Raw genomic sequence first — 15,059 nt, 5'->3', positions numbered from 1 at the left:
CAGTTTCTGTTGTATAATGGAAAACGAGTGTTTAATTTTGAAAGCATTTAATCAAAGTGATTTATGCAGCAAAGGTTATTTAACAAGGCAAGATCTAAAGGTTGCAATACTTTTTCTGTTTGGATACAAACCTTCAAAATATGAAATTAATCAACTGATGAGATGTGAGAAGCATAAACATTCCTGTGAAGAAAGAATGTGTTTTGAGACATTCCAATGCATTATGGTCACAAAACTTGCTAATCAATCTGTTGATCAATACATCAGGGAATTATTTTACATGTTTGACATTCGGTGCCAAGGTTATCTGACTTTTGCAGACTTCAAATTTGCTTTTAAGCAGGTTGCGCCTCATATTCCACAATCCACTCTTTTAGCTTGTTTTCAGGAAATATGCAAAAAAGAAGACGGGAAAATGAGTTATTGGGATTTTGAGCATGTGATGAAAACAGAGAAACTAGTCAACTACTCATAACTGTGTTCTAGAGCATGGGATTTTTTTGATCTAATACTAATCAGATGACTTTAACCTTCTTATAAGCGTGTCTAACTGTCTAACTGGCTGCGGTAGTATCCGGAGCATCATACTGAAAGAACTCGTTTTGTTTTTATCAAAATTAAACTTAACAGTTAACACAAACAAAACTTCCTAGCTGGAAAGATCCATCACTTAGTTCATCAATTTAATAATTTTGGAGAATAAAATCTTTAATCTAATGCAGCAGAAACAGTGAAACACTCATAGGTGATGATCAAAATGTAAAATCGTGACTGAAATTTTGTCTCCAGAAAACAACACAAATACTCAACAGTAGTCTGATTTGGAAAATGTCACAATTTGCTTGATCTGACCTTGAAGTCAATGCAAAGTCACTTGAGCTCAGAGTTACAAATATTTCGTAAATTTAACTACGGTACAATAAAGATCTATTGGCTTTTCTACATTGCTTGCCCTGTGGTTTTTGCGTTATAACGCTACACACCAATGCTTAAAATTAATATTAACCACATTTTGTATGTTGCTTCTGTATATATATTAATTAATTAATTTGTATTTGTATATTAATGTCATTATAGTTTAAGTATTACTTTCAAATGTATCATACCCGTATGTTTTTTTCATTTTTGTATCAAACCATAATGATTGTATTTGCACAAAGCATGCAAAACATCACAATTTGTTTAATACCGTATGTAATTTTTGTGTCCTATTGGATACAATAATTGATTTTGTGTAGTATTATATTGCCTAAACTTATTTCCTGTTATCTTAAATCTGTGTACCATTGTAGTTTTTTGACAATCGATCTATTACAGTAGTAAAAAATTATAATTTTAAATCTTCTCACATATGTACCAGTTTGTACCATAATAACTCAGTCGCTTTTCTAAGTAACGGATCTAGAAAAATCAAAGGTTTGTACTAGAATTTTGTTTGCATGGATACATATTACTTGATGTATACTTTATCACTTCAATGATCCCATGTAATTAATGTTATAAATTTTATATTTATTTTGTAGCCATTTATCAGCAAAGTAGAAATAGTATGTGTTGTTCTCATTCAATTATATATATAGGCTATAGGATAATGCTTGTTTTACGACTTGGTGAAATACCATGCGTGCAATGACCCAACGGCTTCTATTATTTTCCTTGTGGGCAATTTTTGTATGTTCCCTAAAAATTGGCATTGTAAAAGCAAAGTTGTTCAAACCGATTCCAATAAATGTTGTCCATCAAGATGTTATTGCTGCGGATATAACATTGGAAAATACGCTTCAAGCATTGGAAAAGATTGTGTTTTATTATTTCAAACATAAGAAAGATGCCACTGTTGATTTTGCTTTTGGCATGAGAGCTGCAGAAGGTGAGTTGTCATAATGAAGGCTATTCATGTGAATGGTTAAATACCAAATGTTATAATTTATAATACACAATAGACCTTGTTTCACTGTGTACAAGCTGAACGTGTATGATGGAAAGATAACATTAAAGAGAAGACATTATATATGAATATACATTATACAGGGCTGTATTTTAAAGGTTTTTGCTTTAAGATGAGTGAAGAACTGAGGGAAACTTGTCTGAAAATCGCCAATTATAGTGTTTTCCTTGGAACAATTCCACAACCAATTTTGTAAAAATATTTGTCTAATTGCTCTTGATGATAAGTTCTTGTTTCATTGTTTTGCTTTATTTTTATTATTTTTCACAATGTTTCACATTATAATGTATACTAATGTATACTGTATAAAGTAAATTCAGTTTAAGTTTAAAATCGAAATCGCATCGGCTTTCAGTCAGGTCTACAGTTCGCACGTTGTCTAGGCCTGTGGATAATGGATATAACCCAGACTTATTACTTATTTTTAAGTTTATGTATCCTTTTATATGCACTTTTGACACAGTAAACAATCATCATCATAATCCATCGTCGGTTTGTTCCCCACTAGTGGGGGTGGCCGATTGTTTCCGCGCAGCAATTGTTTTAATCCCTTTTCTCCATTTCACCCTGTCCCTTGCATCTTCCTCCTTCAGTCCGACTTTTTTAAACTCATCCTTCACTTGTTGTTTCCACGTTCTTCTTGGACGACCGCGTTTCCTCTTCCCATCCACCTTTAGATCTAGTGCCTTTCTAAGAAAACTTCCTTCCTCCCTCCTTATCACATGTCCATACCATCTTACTCCATTTGCCCTTGCCAGTTGGTCTATGGTCTCTCTCATCTCTAGCATATCCAACAATTCTTCAGTCCTTTTTTCCCTTCTCGTTTTCACCCCACACATTGCTCTCACCATTGACCTTTCCGTTCTTCTCAGGATTGCCAGTTCACTCTCTCTCAATACCCATGTCTCGCTACCATATAGCATTGCAGGCCGCACACAGCTCCGATATACTTTTGCTTTTATCCTTAGTGAAAATTTTCTGCCATACAACATTTCCCCACATTCCCTGAACTTTGCCCAGCCCAATCTTGCCCTTGTTGTCACCGCTGCTTCACATCCACCACTTCCATTTATCCGATCACCCAGATAACAGAAGTCTGTCACTGTTTCGATGCCATTGCAGAACTCATCATCATGGCCTTCCACTTCATTCCTTCCTTTACTGCATTTCCCACAAACAAAACACTTCGCCAATCTTGTTGCGGCTCTCTTGACATTAGCACATCTTGCATGTACCCACTTTCCACATTCCTTGCATTGCATTGAATTTCTCATCACTCTCTTGCCACATATTCCACAGGGACAATAAGCATATTATATAAACAATAAGCATATTATAAACAATAAGCATATTATATATGTTAATTGACTGATCTGAGGAATTTAAAGCATATGAAATTGGGATTCGATGAGATAGGAGTTATGGAATTTAGCTATTTTGGAGATATGTTAGGAATAGATGATTGCACCAGCAGAGCAGTTACGGCAAGGATACATGTGGGTTGGAAAAAGTCTTAAGAATTGTCAGGCAGACTTTGTGGCAGAATGCTTTTTTGCAGATTGAATGGAAGATGTACACTGTACAGTACAAGGTATGTGTAAGAAGCGTGATGTGTTATGGAAGTGAATGCTGGGCGATGAAGAGGGCAGATATTAGGAGAATGCAACTAGAAGAGATGAGGATGGTTCGTATGATGTGTGGCAAGACACTTCTTTGAAGTAAAATGGATGATGATGATGACTGATAAGCATTTTTTACTTCCAGGTGAAATTAATCGAATTATTCACATGGGAGAAAAGGGTGACTATCCTGAAGTGGATGATGCAATGATTATAAGACTAAAAGGGATTCAGCGTTCTATACAAGTCTATGTACAGCAATCTTTTCCTTTTATAGAAAGCAACTTTAAAGAGTGGGTGGATTTTGTTATCTAATTATCTCGTTTCATATTACTTAGTGGCAAAGGTATTGCTACAAATACAGTAGATTTGCAGCGTGCAATTGAAACTTCCTGGAAAGAATCATCGCATAGTCAGCTGATTAGAAAAAACACAACATTAACCTTGCTGCTTAACGAATGGTAAAAAAATGTGTGCAAAAAAGTGCATAGTTTTGTTATAATGTGATATCGGTGAACATTGCAGTGGTAGTGAGGTATATAATTAAGTAATCACTATTTTATTTAGATATTTTCAAAACTTTTATTTCCTCATTAAAGAAAAATGGACGTCTTATCACCTGACACCACAATTTACAGTTCGGAATAAAGTTGACATGTTTCCAAACGTCACACAGAAAGGTAATCAATTTTTTTCTGTTTGTCATAGGTTTTCGAAAGACATATTTTGTGCAGAATCTGTAACTTGCTTTTTAATACAATATATTTGAAAAGCGACTCAGTAGACATGGGTTCTAGCTTCTTAGTCGGAAGACTTGGGTTTAATTCTTTGTTGGTTACCTTATAGCACCGGCTCTGTTATATTTTTCAACATTGAATAAATGGGTTTAGGACATGGTTTAGGATAATATACCAGTATTCGATTGAATTTTTACACGGCTGCGCTGAAATTATCTGGCTTGTAAAGGGTTGAGAGCTACATATATCTTCTGTGATAAATATAGGTACAGCTGTAACAAAAGCCGGAATGGCTTGTTTCGGTGAGTCCGATTTGGTGAGTTTCCTATTCGGTGAGAGCCTTTTTCGGAGAGTTCCCTATTCGGTGATTTTTTTTTAAAATTATTGAGTACCGTAGCCTAATTGGGTCTGCTACTATTCGGTGAGTCCGATTCGATGAGTTCCTAACCTCTAACCCCTAACCCATAACCCCTAACCCTAAAACGGCAATGATAATTAGGCTACGGTACCCGATAATATAAAAAAAAATTGAAAAAATCACCGAATAGGGATCGGACTCACCGAATCAGACTCACCGAATCGGACTCACCGAAACGGGCCATTCCGAGCCTAATTATCATTGCCGTTTCAGGGGTAGGGGTTAGGGTCTTATTTCAACGTTTAGTGACGTTAAAACGATGTAAAAGCGGCAATGATAATTAGGCTACGGTACCTGATAATTTTCAAAAAAAATTTCAAAAATAACCGAATAGGGAACTCTCTGAAACGGAATGGCCCGTTTCGGTGAGTCCGATTCGGTGAGTCCGATCCCTTAACGGGGGATTTTTTCAAATTTTTTTTTTAATTATCAGGTACCGTGGCCTAATTATCATTGCCGTTTTAGGGTTAGGGGTTAGGAGTTAGGGTTAGGGGTTAGAGGTTAGGAACTCACCGAATCAGACTCACCGAATCGGACTCACCGAATCGGACTCACCGAATAGTAGCAGACCCCTCTGAAAAAGGCTCTCACCAAAAAGGCTTTCACCGAATCGGACTCACCGAATAGTAGCAGACCCAACAAAAGCACACAATACTACAGTATTATTATACGGTATATCAAGATTTGCATGTTTGCAGTGCTTCTGCATGTTTTACGTATGAAAGATCATTAAAAATTGTGCATTTTCTCTCAAGTCTTACTTTCTCAGGTCAAGATTTGGAAGAAGATGACAGCGACCTTTGCATGGTTGCATTGTATGGAAACAACAAGATGAAGAAATGTTCCATTGAGCAATGTTGGGAGAAAATGACCGTTTTAGGAAAGGTTCAATATTATTCAACGCACCAAATCTTATGGCTTTTACTTGGTGAAAAGGTTATTATAACTATCTGGCATCGTAGTTTCCTTTAGTTCAACATTTTTTCTCGAACATTTGTTTAGAATTTTACGTATCACCTTAAATGTTCTTGAAGAGCATTTTGAAGTTTCTTATGCAAGCTTTTAGCAAATCTGGCCTTATTTTACCAAATACAACTATTGATCCAGGCTTCATAACGCAATCTTAACAATTTCACAGTATATACATAATACAATATACATCCTAATAATGATGGAACACCTCCGGCATGACCTACTAAAACACGGCCAAATATGTTAATATTTGAGGAAATTTCTAAGAGTTTAAATTATTACAATCACAGCTATGACAAACCTGTCATCTTCCCATTTCCAGAAGTAAGTAAAATAAGCAATATTTGCACCTAGACATATGTTTGGCTTGTTTAACCGAATATTAGGTATGTGCGCTGAGCACAGTTCACGCAATAATAATGTATTATGTGAGACTTTCCAACTACACCCTGGAGGTAGTATCGTTTGGTGTGTCGTTTTTGGTGCAATTGCATGTTCCATTTAAAACATCAAGGATTTTTTGTTGATTCTATGTTGTAAGCTGTTCATTTGATGTGCCAATTTAAATTTTACTTCATTTTGTTTTTCGCCAAGTTTAATTTTGCAAGTAAAATATGGCTATTGGCGAAAGATCCTGCTATACAAAAACCTAACGACTGTATGATGAGACTACTTCCAGGATGCAGTTGGAACATATTTTACATTATTATTGCATAAATTATGCTTAACATACAAATCTAATCTCCGGAAAAACAAGCCAAAAATATGTCTAGATGCAAATATTGCTTATTTTACATACTTCTGTAAGTGGGAAAATGACAGATTTGTCATGGCTATGATTGTAACAATTAAGACTCTTAGAAATTTTCCCAAATAGCAACATATTTGGCCGTCCTCCAACCATTTTTTTCAACTCGGTTCCAGGCCGGAGTTGTGTGTGCAAGCTTGGATTTTATACAAGTCGGCAGTTGTGAACTGAGCGTATGACAGTTGAGCAAGCGACAACTGAGCCAGCAACATTTCAGCAAGTAGCTGAAGTTGGCAAATGGTGAAATAGAGAACGTGACAGATAAGCAAGCTGAAGCTTGGCATGTCAAGTCAGCAAAATGAATTTAACAAGCGATGATCAAACAAGTCCGAAATAAGCAGGGCCGGATTTAGACCATGAGAGGCCCTAGGCTACTCCATTTGTGAGGCCCCTCCATATTTTTGAGCTCAGAATTTCTCTACACAACATCACATGTCATTGCTTAATGTTAAAAATATGAGTGCATTAAACTCTTCGTTCTTTTCATTTTCCACATTCATGGGTGCAAATTTTTAATTAAAAGAATAAAAACTTAGTTAAGGCAGTTTTGCTTTTAATTTCTTTGATCAAACAACCGTTACAATAATTGTAAAGTTTTTTTTACGAGGACATAAGAAATAGTTACAGCCATCAAACAGAGTGAGACTAGGCTACCAAATTTTTTTCTAGCTTTCGTCAAAGCAAAATCATGCAAAAGTTAATCAAAATTTATCTGTGTAAGTTTGTCACTCTCAATGCACAGAACGCTCAGTGCGGACAACCTTTCTTGGGACATTGACATTGTCGATCTCAGTTTATTTTTGAGCCTTGAGAAAGATCTCTCTCCTGAGCAGTTAGTGACCATTACGCTTAGAAACAGTCTTCCACATTATGAAAGGCTGTGTTAATTTTTTCGTTGCACATAGTTTCATAAAGTTCTCCATGAGAAGGAAATAGATTGCTCTTCTGTAGCGGTAAGCCGTTGGTTTTGTGTTTGTCTCACGTAGGTACAAATGAAAATGTAGAAGTTCATCAGTAAGTTTTGGGTCAACATCTTCCAAATACGCTTCCTTTAAAAGTTTTAAATCTTGGTTGTCCATTTTCAGTTCTAGCCAAAACTCTGGTGGGCTAAGGTTATCACTATCATGGAGAGCATTGCACGCTTGAGGCAAAGCTCCCTATTCTTCTTGCAAATCATCTAAATCTTCTTTGTTAACTACAGAAGAAAAGTTGATGCTTCTACTCTCGAAATTAAAAAAAAAACAACTAGATTCTCCAAGAAAACCACTAGATTATTTCAAAAACCACTAGATCCCTAGTGGAAAACCACAAGGAGTGGCAGCCCTGATGTCAACTACGGATAGGCTACTGTTTTTTGCAGAGAAGACTACGGTACTTTAACATAGAAGCTTCCAGCAGAATGCGCGTAATTATTGTCTTTATTGTGATGCAAACGACGTAATAATGACTGTTTGCAACGCGGTTGAAACCAGTTGTGTATAGAATTTTCTACTCTGAAAAGCTTGATATATATATACACTTTAGGTAGGGTTTGAACTTGTCAAGTTTTTAAAAGAATTACAAATTTCGAAACCGAATTTCGAGGCCCCTGGACGTTGAGGCCCTAGGCTTCAGCCTGCCTAGCCTATTGATAAATCCGGTCCTGGAAATAAGCAAGTAAATCTCATTTGCTGACTTCTGACTTGGCTGTTGCTGAAATGTACTTGCTGAGTTGTTGCATGCCGAGTGTTCTGACGACCTGCAGGCTTACTTATACGGTACTTATGTCTTACACAACAATTCTCAACACTGAAAGATCGAAATTAATTTAAGTTTTAAATGTCCTGTCAGAGTGTTCACTTAATGTTGTAGCCTGGTAATCATGTGCTGCTATGCCTTCAACTCATGCTAACACAGCCATGACACCACTTTGTTCTACTAATTTTAAAACTACAAACCATTGAAGAGTAAACCTCTTCAGATGTAATTTCATAATCATGATGTTATTTTGATCAACCACGATTTGTCTCTTATTGACTTATGGCTGTGGTTGAGTTCATAATCTTGGATAAATCTAATCTTTTGTATCATTGTGGTACGATAATAATGTAAGAATACACATTTTGCTGCCTGTAACATTGGTCTTAAATGTATATGTAAGGTTGACAATGGGATCGAAGAAGTCAATCAAAAATGTTCGACATTTTGAGAACAATACTAAATCGTATGTATAGAAAAATAGCCAAGTTTGAAATTTAACCAAGCGTTTATTCCTAAATAAACCATTTTAAAGGGTTCATTTTGAATAGATCGTTCTGTTGGAACGTTGATTATAAGAATTTGATATTACCAAGGGTCGGAAGCTCCGGTCTCCGCTTTCCGGCCAAGATTCTGCCTCCTACGCGTCACTACATCCTAGTCTACTAATTCATTTCGGTTCGTTAAGCGAATAATAGTTTCAAGTTTTGTTTCGTCTTCTGATGTTGTTTAGTGTAAAAGTTGACACCAAAAACTTCTTAAAGATGCTATAACCGCTTCGTGCCATTTCCTTATTTCAGAATGGTTGCAAGAAGGAAATGGATAAGCGTGCTATCAGGGATGGCTATAAACACGGGGTCGATGACATTATAAAGCGATTGTGTGCTGGAATCGTTATTGAGATGGAAGCTATTTCTGAAAAGGGGGTGAAAAAAGGAATGTTGGATATATTCCTTGAACAAGGTACGTCCACTCCAGGGTGCAATGACTTAAAAACTCGTCCAATCCCAAATTATCTTTGCCGAATGACGGCATACAGTAAGTGGAAGTTTTCACCAAGAGCCCCACCAAGAAATTAACTGGTGTCAGATGGAGCTAGATTTGTTCCTTCACCATGCACTTGTTTATGTGTTGTACAGATAAGGGGCCACAAGTGACTTCTTTTAATAATCGAGGTCCCAGGGTTAGAAAAACTTATGAATCACTGATTGAGAATGTGGAAAGTCACGATGAACCAATTTATAAACTAAAAAAGAAACATCTCGCTTATGACAGACTTTCTGGCTCATACGAACGAGTACATGATGAAACTATCCTGTTAAACTTGGGAAAACTGACAACCAAATAAGATGTAGATAACAGGTATTTGAGCTCATTCAGCTACATATATACAATACAGTATATATACGGTACATTAATAGTAAACTTATTGACCTATAGGCCAAAAAATTGACGTCTAAGTTTAAAGAAATGACTTTTGAATTCAAACAAAGATTGAATCGAACTCCAAAACTAGACTAAACAAGCAACTTTACTTTCTTGAAAACATAAAAGCGACTTAGCAGTAATAAATTTGCTTTTTATTGATCTATTACGTTAAAAGTCTGAAACCTACTCGTTGCATTCAGAACTCGTACCAAAAACCACGTTCCGTAAATTTACCAACAAAACCTCAACTTAGCTGTGATTGTGTTTCAAGCAACTAGACAATAAACATTTTCATCTCCTGGAAGGTTTTGTGTGCGGGAGCGTTGGCTTTGTTGATGCTGTGAGGTCACCGTGGCTGAAGACCGTTCTGAGGTTTCAAAACCCAACATTCGGTTGCTTCCTTGACCATGATACCACTGATGAGGACATGGCCGAATATAAGTTCTGGATCAACTACAAACGGTAAGTTGGTGTCTTGCTCTTACTCGTTTGTGTGAGCTCTTTTACTTTTTTTTGAACTGAAAATATCAAAAATCAGCACTTTTAATCTTCTTCGAACACAGTCAGACCTTGTTTCGCCAAAGACAGATTCCTTTCTTATTGTGTCTGTTTATGGTGGGTTTGTAATCAATGTGATTTACCTTTTCTATGATTGAATAAACCGTATCGTACAAGCTGTTATTTCTAATCTACAATAGGCTACTATTATCAAGTTTAAGATTCGTGATTTGATGCTTTTGCATCATGTTAACCAGAACTAGCTAACAAAGTTGAACGATTTTGGCCCGTGTTGTTGTAGGCTACTAAATTTACATTGTTGTTGGGTGAATGCTTTTACACAAAGAAGACATTTTTTATACTTTCTGATTACAGAGAGCAATGGAAATCTCGAAACATTCTTGCTGAATCTGTGCTTGATGGTACGTTTATTTATTATCTACTTATTACGTTGAATCAACGTGTCTAGATGTTGATCGATTGTAATTGCACCTTTCTGTTGATGGGTCTCCTCTCTTATGGTGATGTAAAGTTAGTCAGGCGTGACGAAATCATGTTTTTTTCTAGGTACTGATTTTGTGATTTGAAATTAGAATGACCATTTACCAGGTTCCAGTTATTAAAACAGATTGCTTCCAAAATCAACTATCATTGCCCAGTGTGGTATTATGTTGAAAAACGCAACACCGCCAAGGTCTTCTGTAATTATTGACCAAGCCACGAACCCTGCTCATTGCATGCGGACAAATATTGCTTTGACCCGGTGGTCCCAGTTTTATGGCCCCCAGCTGGCAATAGTCTTGTTTATTACAACGTATTTAATATAAAGTATTTGCATGGTTCACTTGACCTTGGGACACGGCGTCTTTCGAACAATAAATTTTACTGTTATTCATCGTAATATTTGTCGTTGATTACTATGAAACTTAATTCTTACATTTCAACAAGGGAACGTTCAAATATTACGAAACGCCTTTTTTCCGAATTTTTGACCCCCCCTCCCCCATGTAACGCCAACGTAACGCTTTTTTCAATCCCCCCTCCCCCATGTAACGCTTTTTCACTACGAATTCAGCACAAAAAACTACCATTCCGTACTCGAAAGCGTTACGTAACGTTTTGCTTGAACCCCCTTCCCCCCGATGTGACGCTAACGTAACGCTTTGCATAACCCCCCCTCCCCCTCGAAGGCGTTACGTAATATTTGAACGTTCCCCAACTGCTGTTGCAAGCTTGCTTTTGGTTTTTATTTTGCATTGATGTAGCCTAAATAAACTATAAATATGGCCTGATTTGTTGGCTGGGACATTAATTCTCTTTTGATTTGCTTAATGTAACTGCGCAGCCGAGTGGTAAGAACGTCTGCGCGACGTTCGAAAGGACGTGGGTTCGACACCGCTCCAGAGCACGCGGCTGTGTCTCGGCAAAGACACTTAATGGCAAGCCAAAATAAGGGGAGTAGCTGACTCGAGGACAATATGTCACTTCGCTGCTTCCTGTCGTCTGTTGTATCGCATCTGTGATCGCAGTGTACTGTATGTTATCGCAATGGGTGCGAATAAAAACATTATTATTATTATATTGCGTGAAGGTTTGCGCTATCTCACAACACTAACTGTGCAAGTCACTGAATTCCTGAAATATCGCTAAGCTGGCGTTTTGAAAACTCTCATTTACAGACGGATGCAGCACCCACGCCACCGGATTAGCTGCTGGCTTTCTAGCGATATATCTTCGTCTCTTTTTCGATCCGTTCTACAGGAAACATCAATATGATCCCTATATTGGAGTTTCCATCAAGGAAACAGCGGCAGTTTCACATCTGCGGCTGCTTATTATTGGCTTCTTGTGTTTTTGTGCCGCTTTTATATTGATCTTTTTGCTGAAACGCCGAAGACCTATTGTCCAGCAGATCTGTACGAAGGTGTGCCTGTTTTGTTTTACCAGATGTCGCCTTAAAATGAACTTATTTCGATATTGCTGATGATGTACAGAAAAGTTGCCAAAACTTGCTTCAACCCCTCATTATCATGCAAATGAATTTTCCAGTCCTATGCAGTCTTTTCCGATTTGACGTTTCAAGTGCAAATAACCTTTTTTTTTGTTGAAACAAAAAGCACTGATTTTATTTTAGTAAAATACTTTGCTACTTTATCGTAAGGCTCTGGGTCGGATTACCAACTTAAAATATCTGTAGGTTAACAATGACACGTTGCCTCGCCAATGACTGTCTGTCAAATTTTTCTTATATGCCAACAAACGCCCTTGCCTTATAAATGCCCTTTGTGGTACAGCAGACTTCAGCCATTAACACTAGAACGGCCGAAAAAAAAGTATACCTCCAACGGCCGCTGGTGTCGAAATCGACACTTTTCACAAAAACTTTATTTTTCTGCATAATTAACAGTAAGAGTTCGTTTTATTTTACAGTGATAAAATTATCTGAAGCACTTAATACTTTCGTCACCTATTTGCGCTGTTCATTTTTTGGTTTTAGACGAAAATTATGAAGTAGTCTACCAGGTTTTTATCAGTTCGAAGCTTACTGTATCTGTACAGTATCTTGACTCTGTACGATGATCTGAAAGTTCAACAGAGCGAAGACATAATTATCATAAAAATAGCACAAAGTTTTCTTATTCAGGAGAAATAAAAATAAAACAAACCAACAAACACTTTACGTAGTGCAGCCTTGGCATTCTGTAACTTTCCAGTCACCATTATAACTTTTCCCACTTTTCGACAGTGGCGGCAAATGGTAACTATTGTTTTTGCAATAATGTCCAGCACATTTTCTGCGTTTTCCATATGGACGTCCTTCTCTTCTCTCTGCAGTGTCGGCTTTTGTTTCAGCATAGCATGAGCAGTTCTCAAGCTCTCAATCTGGAGGATAAAATCACGTCGGCTGATGTTGCTGCCGGAATGTTTTCTAAAAATAATCCAAGAGTTCAAAGCTGCAATATCTATTACATTTGTTCAAACTGCAAGAGGCCATCGTTTGCTTGCTGCATGTGTGGTGCATTTTCTTGCACATCAACTGCTACTTTGTTCTCGCAATAAAGATGGATCACAGAGGGTTTCTTTTTCTCTGTTGCATCAATACTGGGACAGTTATGCATAGTGGAAAGGACATTTGCATGTTTTTTGCACTGATAGTTTACAAGCATGCAGCTGTTCGTTGAATTGTAGAAGAAATTACTGGAAAATCTTTCTCCTCCACCCTTGGTCATCTCTTTTGTCAGTCTTTTACTGTTAGCTCGAACAGTTCCAACAATGGTTATATTTCTTTCATGTAGCAAACCAGCAAGATTCACCCTAGTAAAGAAGTTAACTGCTGTGACGTTGTACCCGCCTTGTCCGTGTAAATTGGTGATGATCCTGATCACTACATCCTCGGGGAGAAGCTTTCCATTTCGTTGCTCTCTTTCAATAGCTCCGAGGTACGATTAGTACGGTTCGGTATTGCATAATGCATACGTATTGGGAATGAACCTCGGCTAACACCCAGAATTTCATGCCAAACTGGTCTGGTTTGTTTGGCATGAACACGAAAAAAGAACATCTGTTTTTCATTGGAAATAGCTGTTCGTCGATTGGCAGGCTCCAATCCGGAGTGTAATTGTTGATACAATTAGCAACAAGTCATTTCAGTGGCTCGCATGTGAATAAACTTATCTGTTGCAAATCGCTGATAGATTTGTGGAAGGTATTTGTAAACTCAGAAGGATGACCTAAAATCAAGCCGAGCGTTGGACAATTACCATGAGAAACGCTATAAGTAATTGTGAAAACTTTTGAATTAGTTTTTTCACGCAGAAAATCTTTTATACTTTGCAAATCTTATTAAATTTGTATGAGGTGTCGATTTCGACACCATGGCCGTTGGAGGTATATCCGCACATTGTAGATAACATAAAAAGATTTTTTAGAAAAATAATACTAAACTATAAAGTGTAAGTATAATTGGGAAGCTATTGAAAGTTTGAAAACGTTGCGATAACAATTAAGGCCCAAAATAGCGAACTAAATTTCTAAAAGTGTCGATTTCGACACCTCGGCCGTTCTAGTGTTAATGCAAACAAGTTAAAAGCTTTATGTTATTTCATAACCCCTGCATTCCTGCAACGTATCTCTGTGCGGCTTTCAAATTATTAATCGTAACGAGATTTCACTTGACCGATTGCCATTGAATGGATCATCGGTTTTGTTCGAGGAATTGTCGCAGTGCCGATGTGGAAGCGATGCGTTGCAAGGATCATGAAGCTCTTATACAGACTGTCGCTTCAGTAACTTGTTTTTTTGGCTGAGTTGAAAGCATTGCAGCTCGACGATTCACCATCACCGACACTACTTCTTTGAGGAGTGCGTTTGCTTTCATTATGTGCTACACATATCACTTGGTAACATGGATTTGGTTAAGTTGCAATTTCAAAAACCATTTTATTTCTGCATTGCAACCGTGAACTTTTATCAAAAGTGAATGCTTTTCTGTTTCTGTCTTGTATAATTTATTGCATTGCGTAATGTTAAAGTTTAAAAGTGAAAAGTGCTGTTTAATGCCCTACCATCTATTTTGTATAACGTACAAATCGATCTAAATACACATTGTACAAATACTGCTCAAACCCATGTACTATCGACTTGTGTGGATATGATGGTCACGCGAGTCCAACGTGCCGTATTGAAAAAGTTTATAATTAGTTTCGTAAATTCGATCGTTTTTTTGAAGTTGTTCAAAATCAATACCTTGCGGAAAACAACTTATGTAGCGTTTGTGGAATTTCCAAACCAATAGTTATGCCAAGAAACGCAATCACATTACGAATATTAAGCTTGATGGTCGTGAAAGCTGTCATGGCGTTTATTTTTCAAAACTGTGGGAATATCACGTAGC

General features: G+C 37.1%; 1 protein-coding gene across 1 annotated transcript; it reads left to right on the top strand.

The window, feature by feature from the left end:
- The first annotated feature begins 490 nt into the window (after positions 1 to 490).
- LOC145780492 (UPF0764 protein C16orf89 homolog) lies at positions 491 to 14,784 on the top strand. The gene is made up of 8 exons (XM_082592106.1): positions 491 to 1,870; positions 3,713 to 3,860; positions 4,135 to 4,247; positions 5,492 to 5,658; positions 9,040 to 9,202; positions 9,973 to 10,129; positions 10,541 to 10,587; positions 11,845 to 14,784. The coding sequence occupies exons 1-8, from the start codon at positions 1,621 to 1,623 to the stop codon at positions 12,147 to 12,149; spliced, it is 1,350 nt and encodes a 449-aa protein (XP_082448232.1). The 5' UTR covers positions 491 to 1,620; the 3' UTR covers positions 12,150 to 14,784.
- Positions 14,785 to 15,059: the final 275 nt, after the last annotated feature.

The sequence above is a fragment of the Aplidium turbinatum genome, chromosome 12 (assembly GCF_918807975.1).
Source record: "Aplidium turbinatum chromosome 12, kaAplTurb1.1, whole genome shotgun sequence".
Lineage (NCBI taxonomy): Eukaryota > Metazoa > Chordata > Ascidiacea > Aplousobranchia > Polyclinidae > Aplidium > Aplidium turbinatum.
The sequence above is the reverse complement of the archived record's forward strand: the minus strand, read 5'-3'. Positions and strand labels throughout refer to the sequence as shown.

Coding starts and splice junctions, on each gene's coding strand:
- LOC145780492 (XM_082592106.1), top strand. CDS start 1,621: ATGCGTGCAATGACCCAACGGCTTCTATTATTTTCCTTGTGGGCAATT. Junction 4,248..5,491: donor TCCAAACGTCACACAGAAAG/GTAATCAATTTT, acceptor TTACTTTCTCAG/GTCAAGATTTGGAAGAAGAT. Junction 5,659..9,039: donor GGCTTTTACTTGGTGAAAAG/GTTATTATAACT, acceptor TCCTTATTTCAG/AATGGTTGCAAGAAGGAAAT.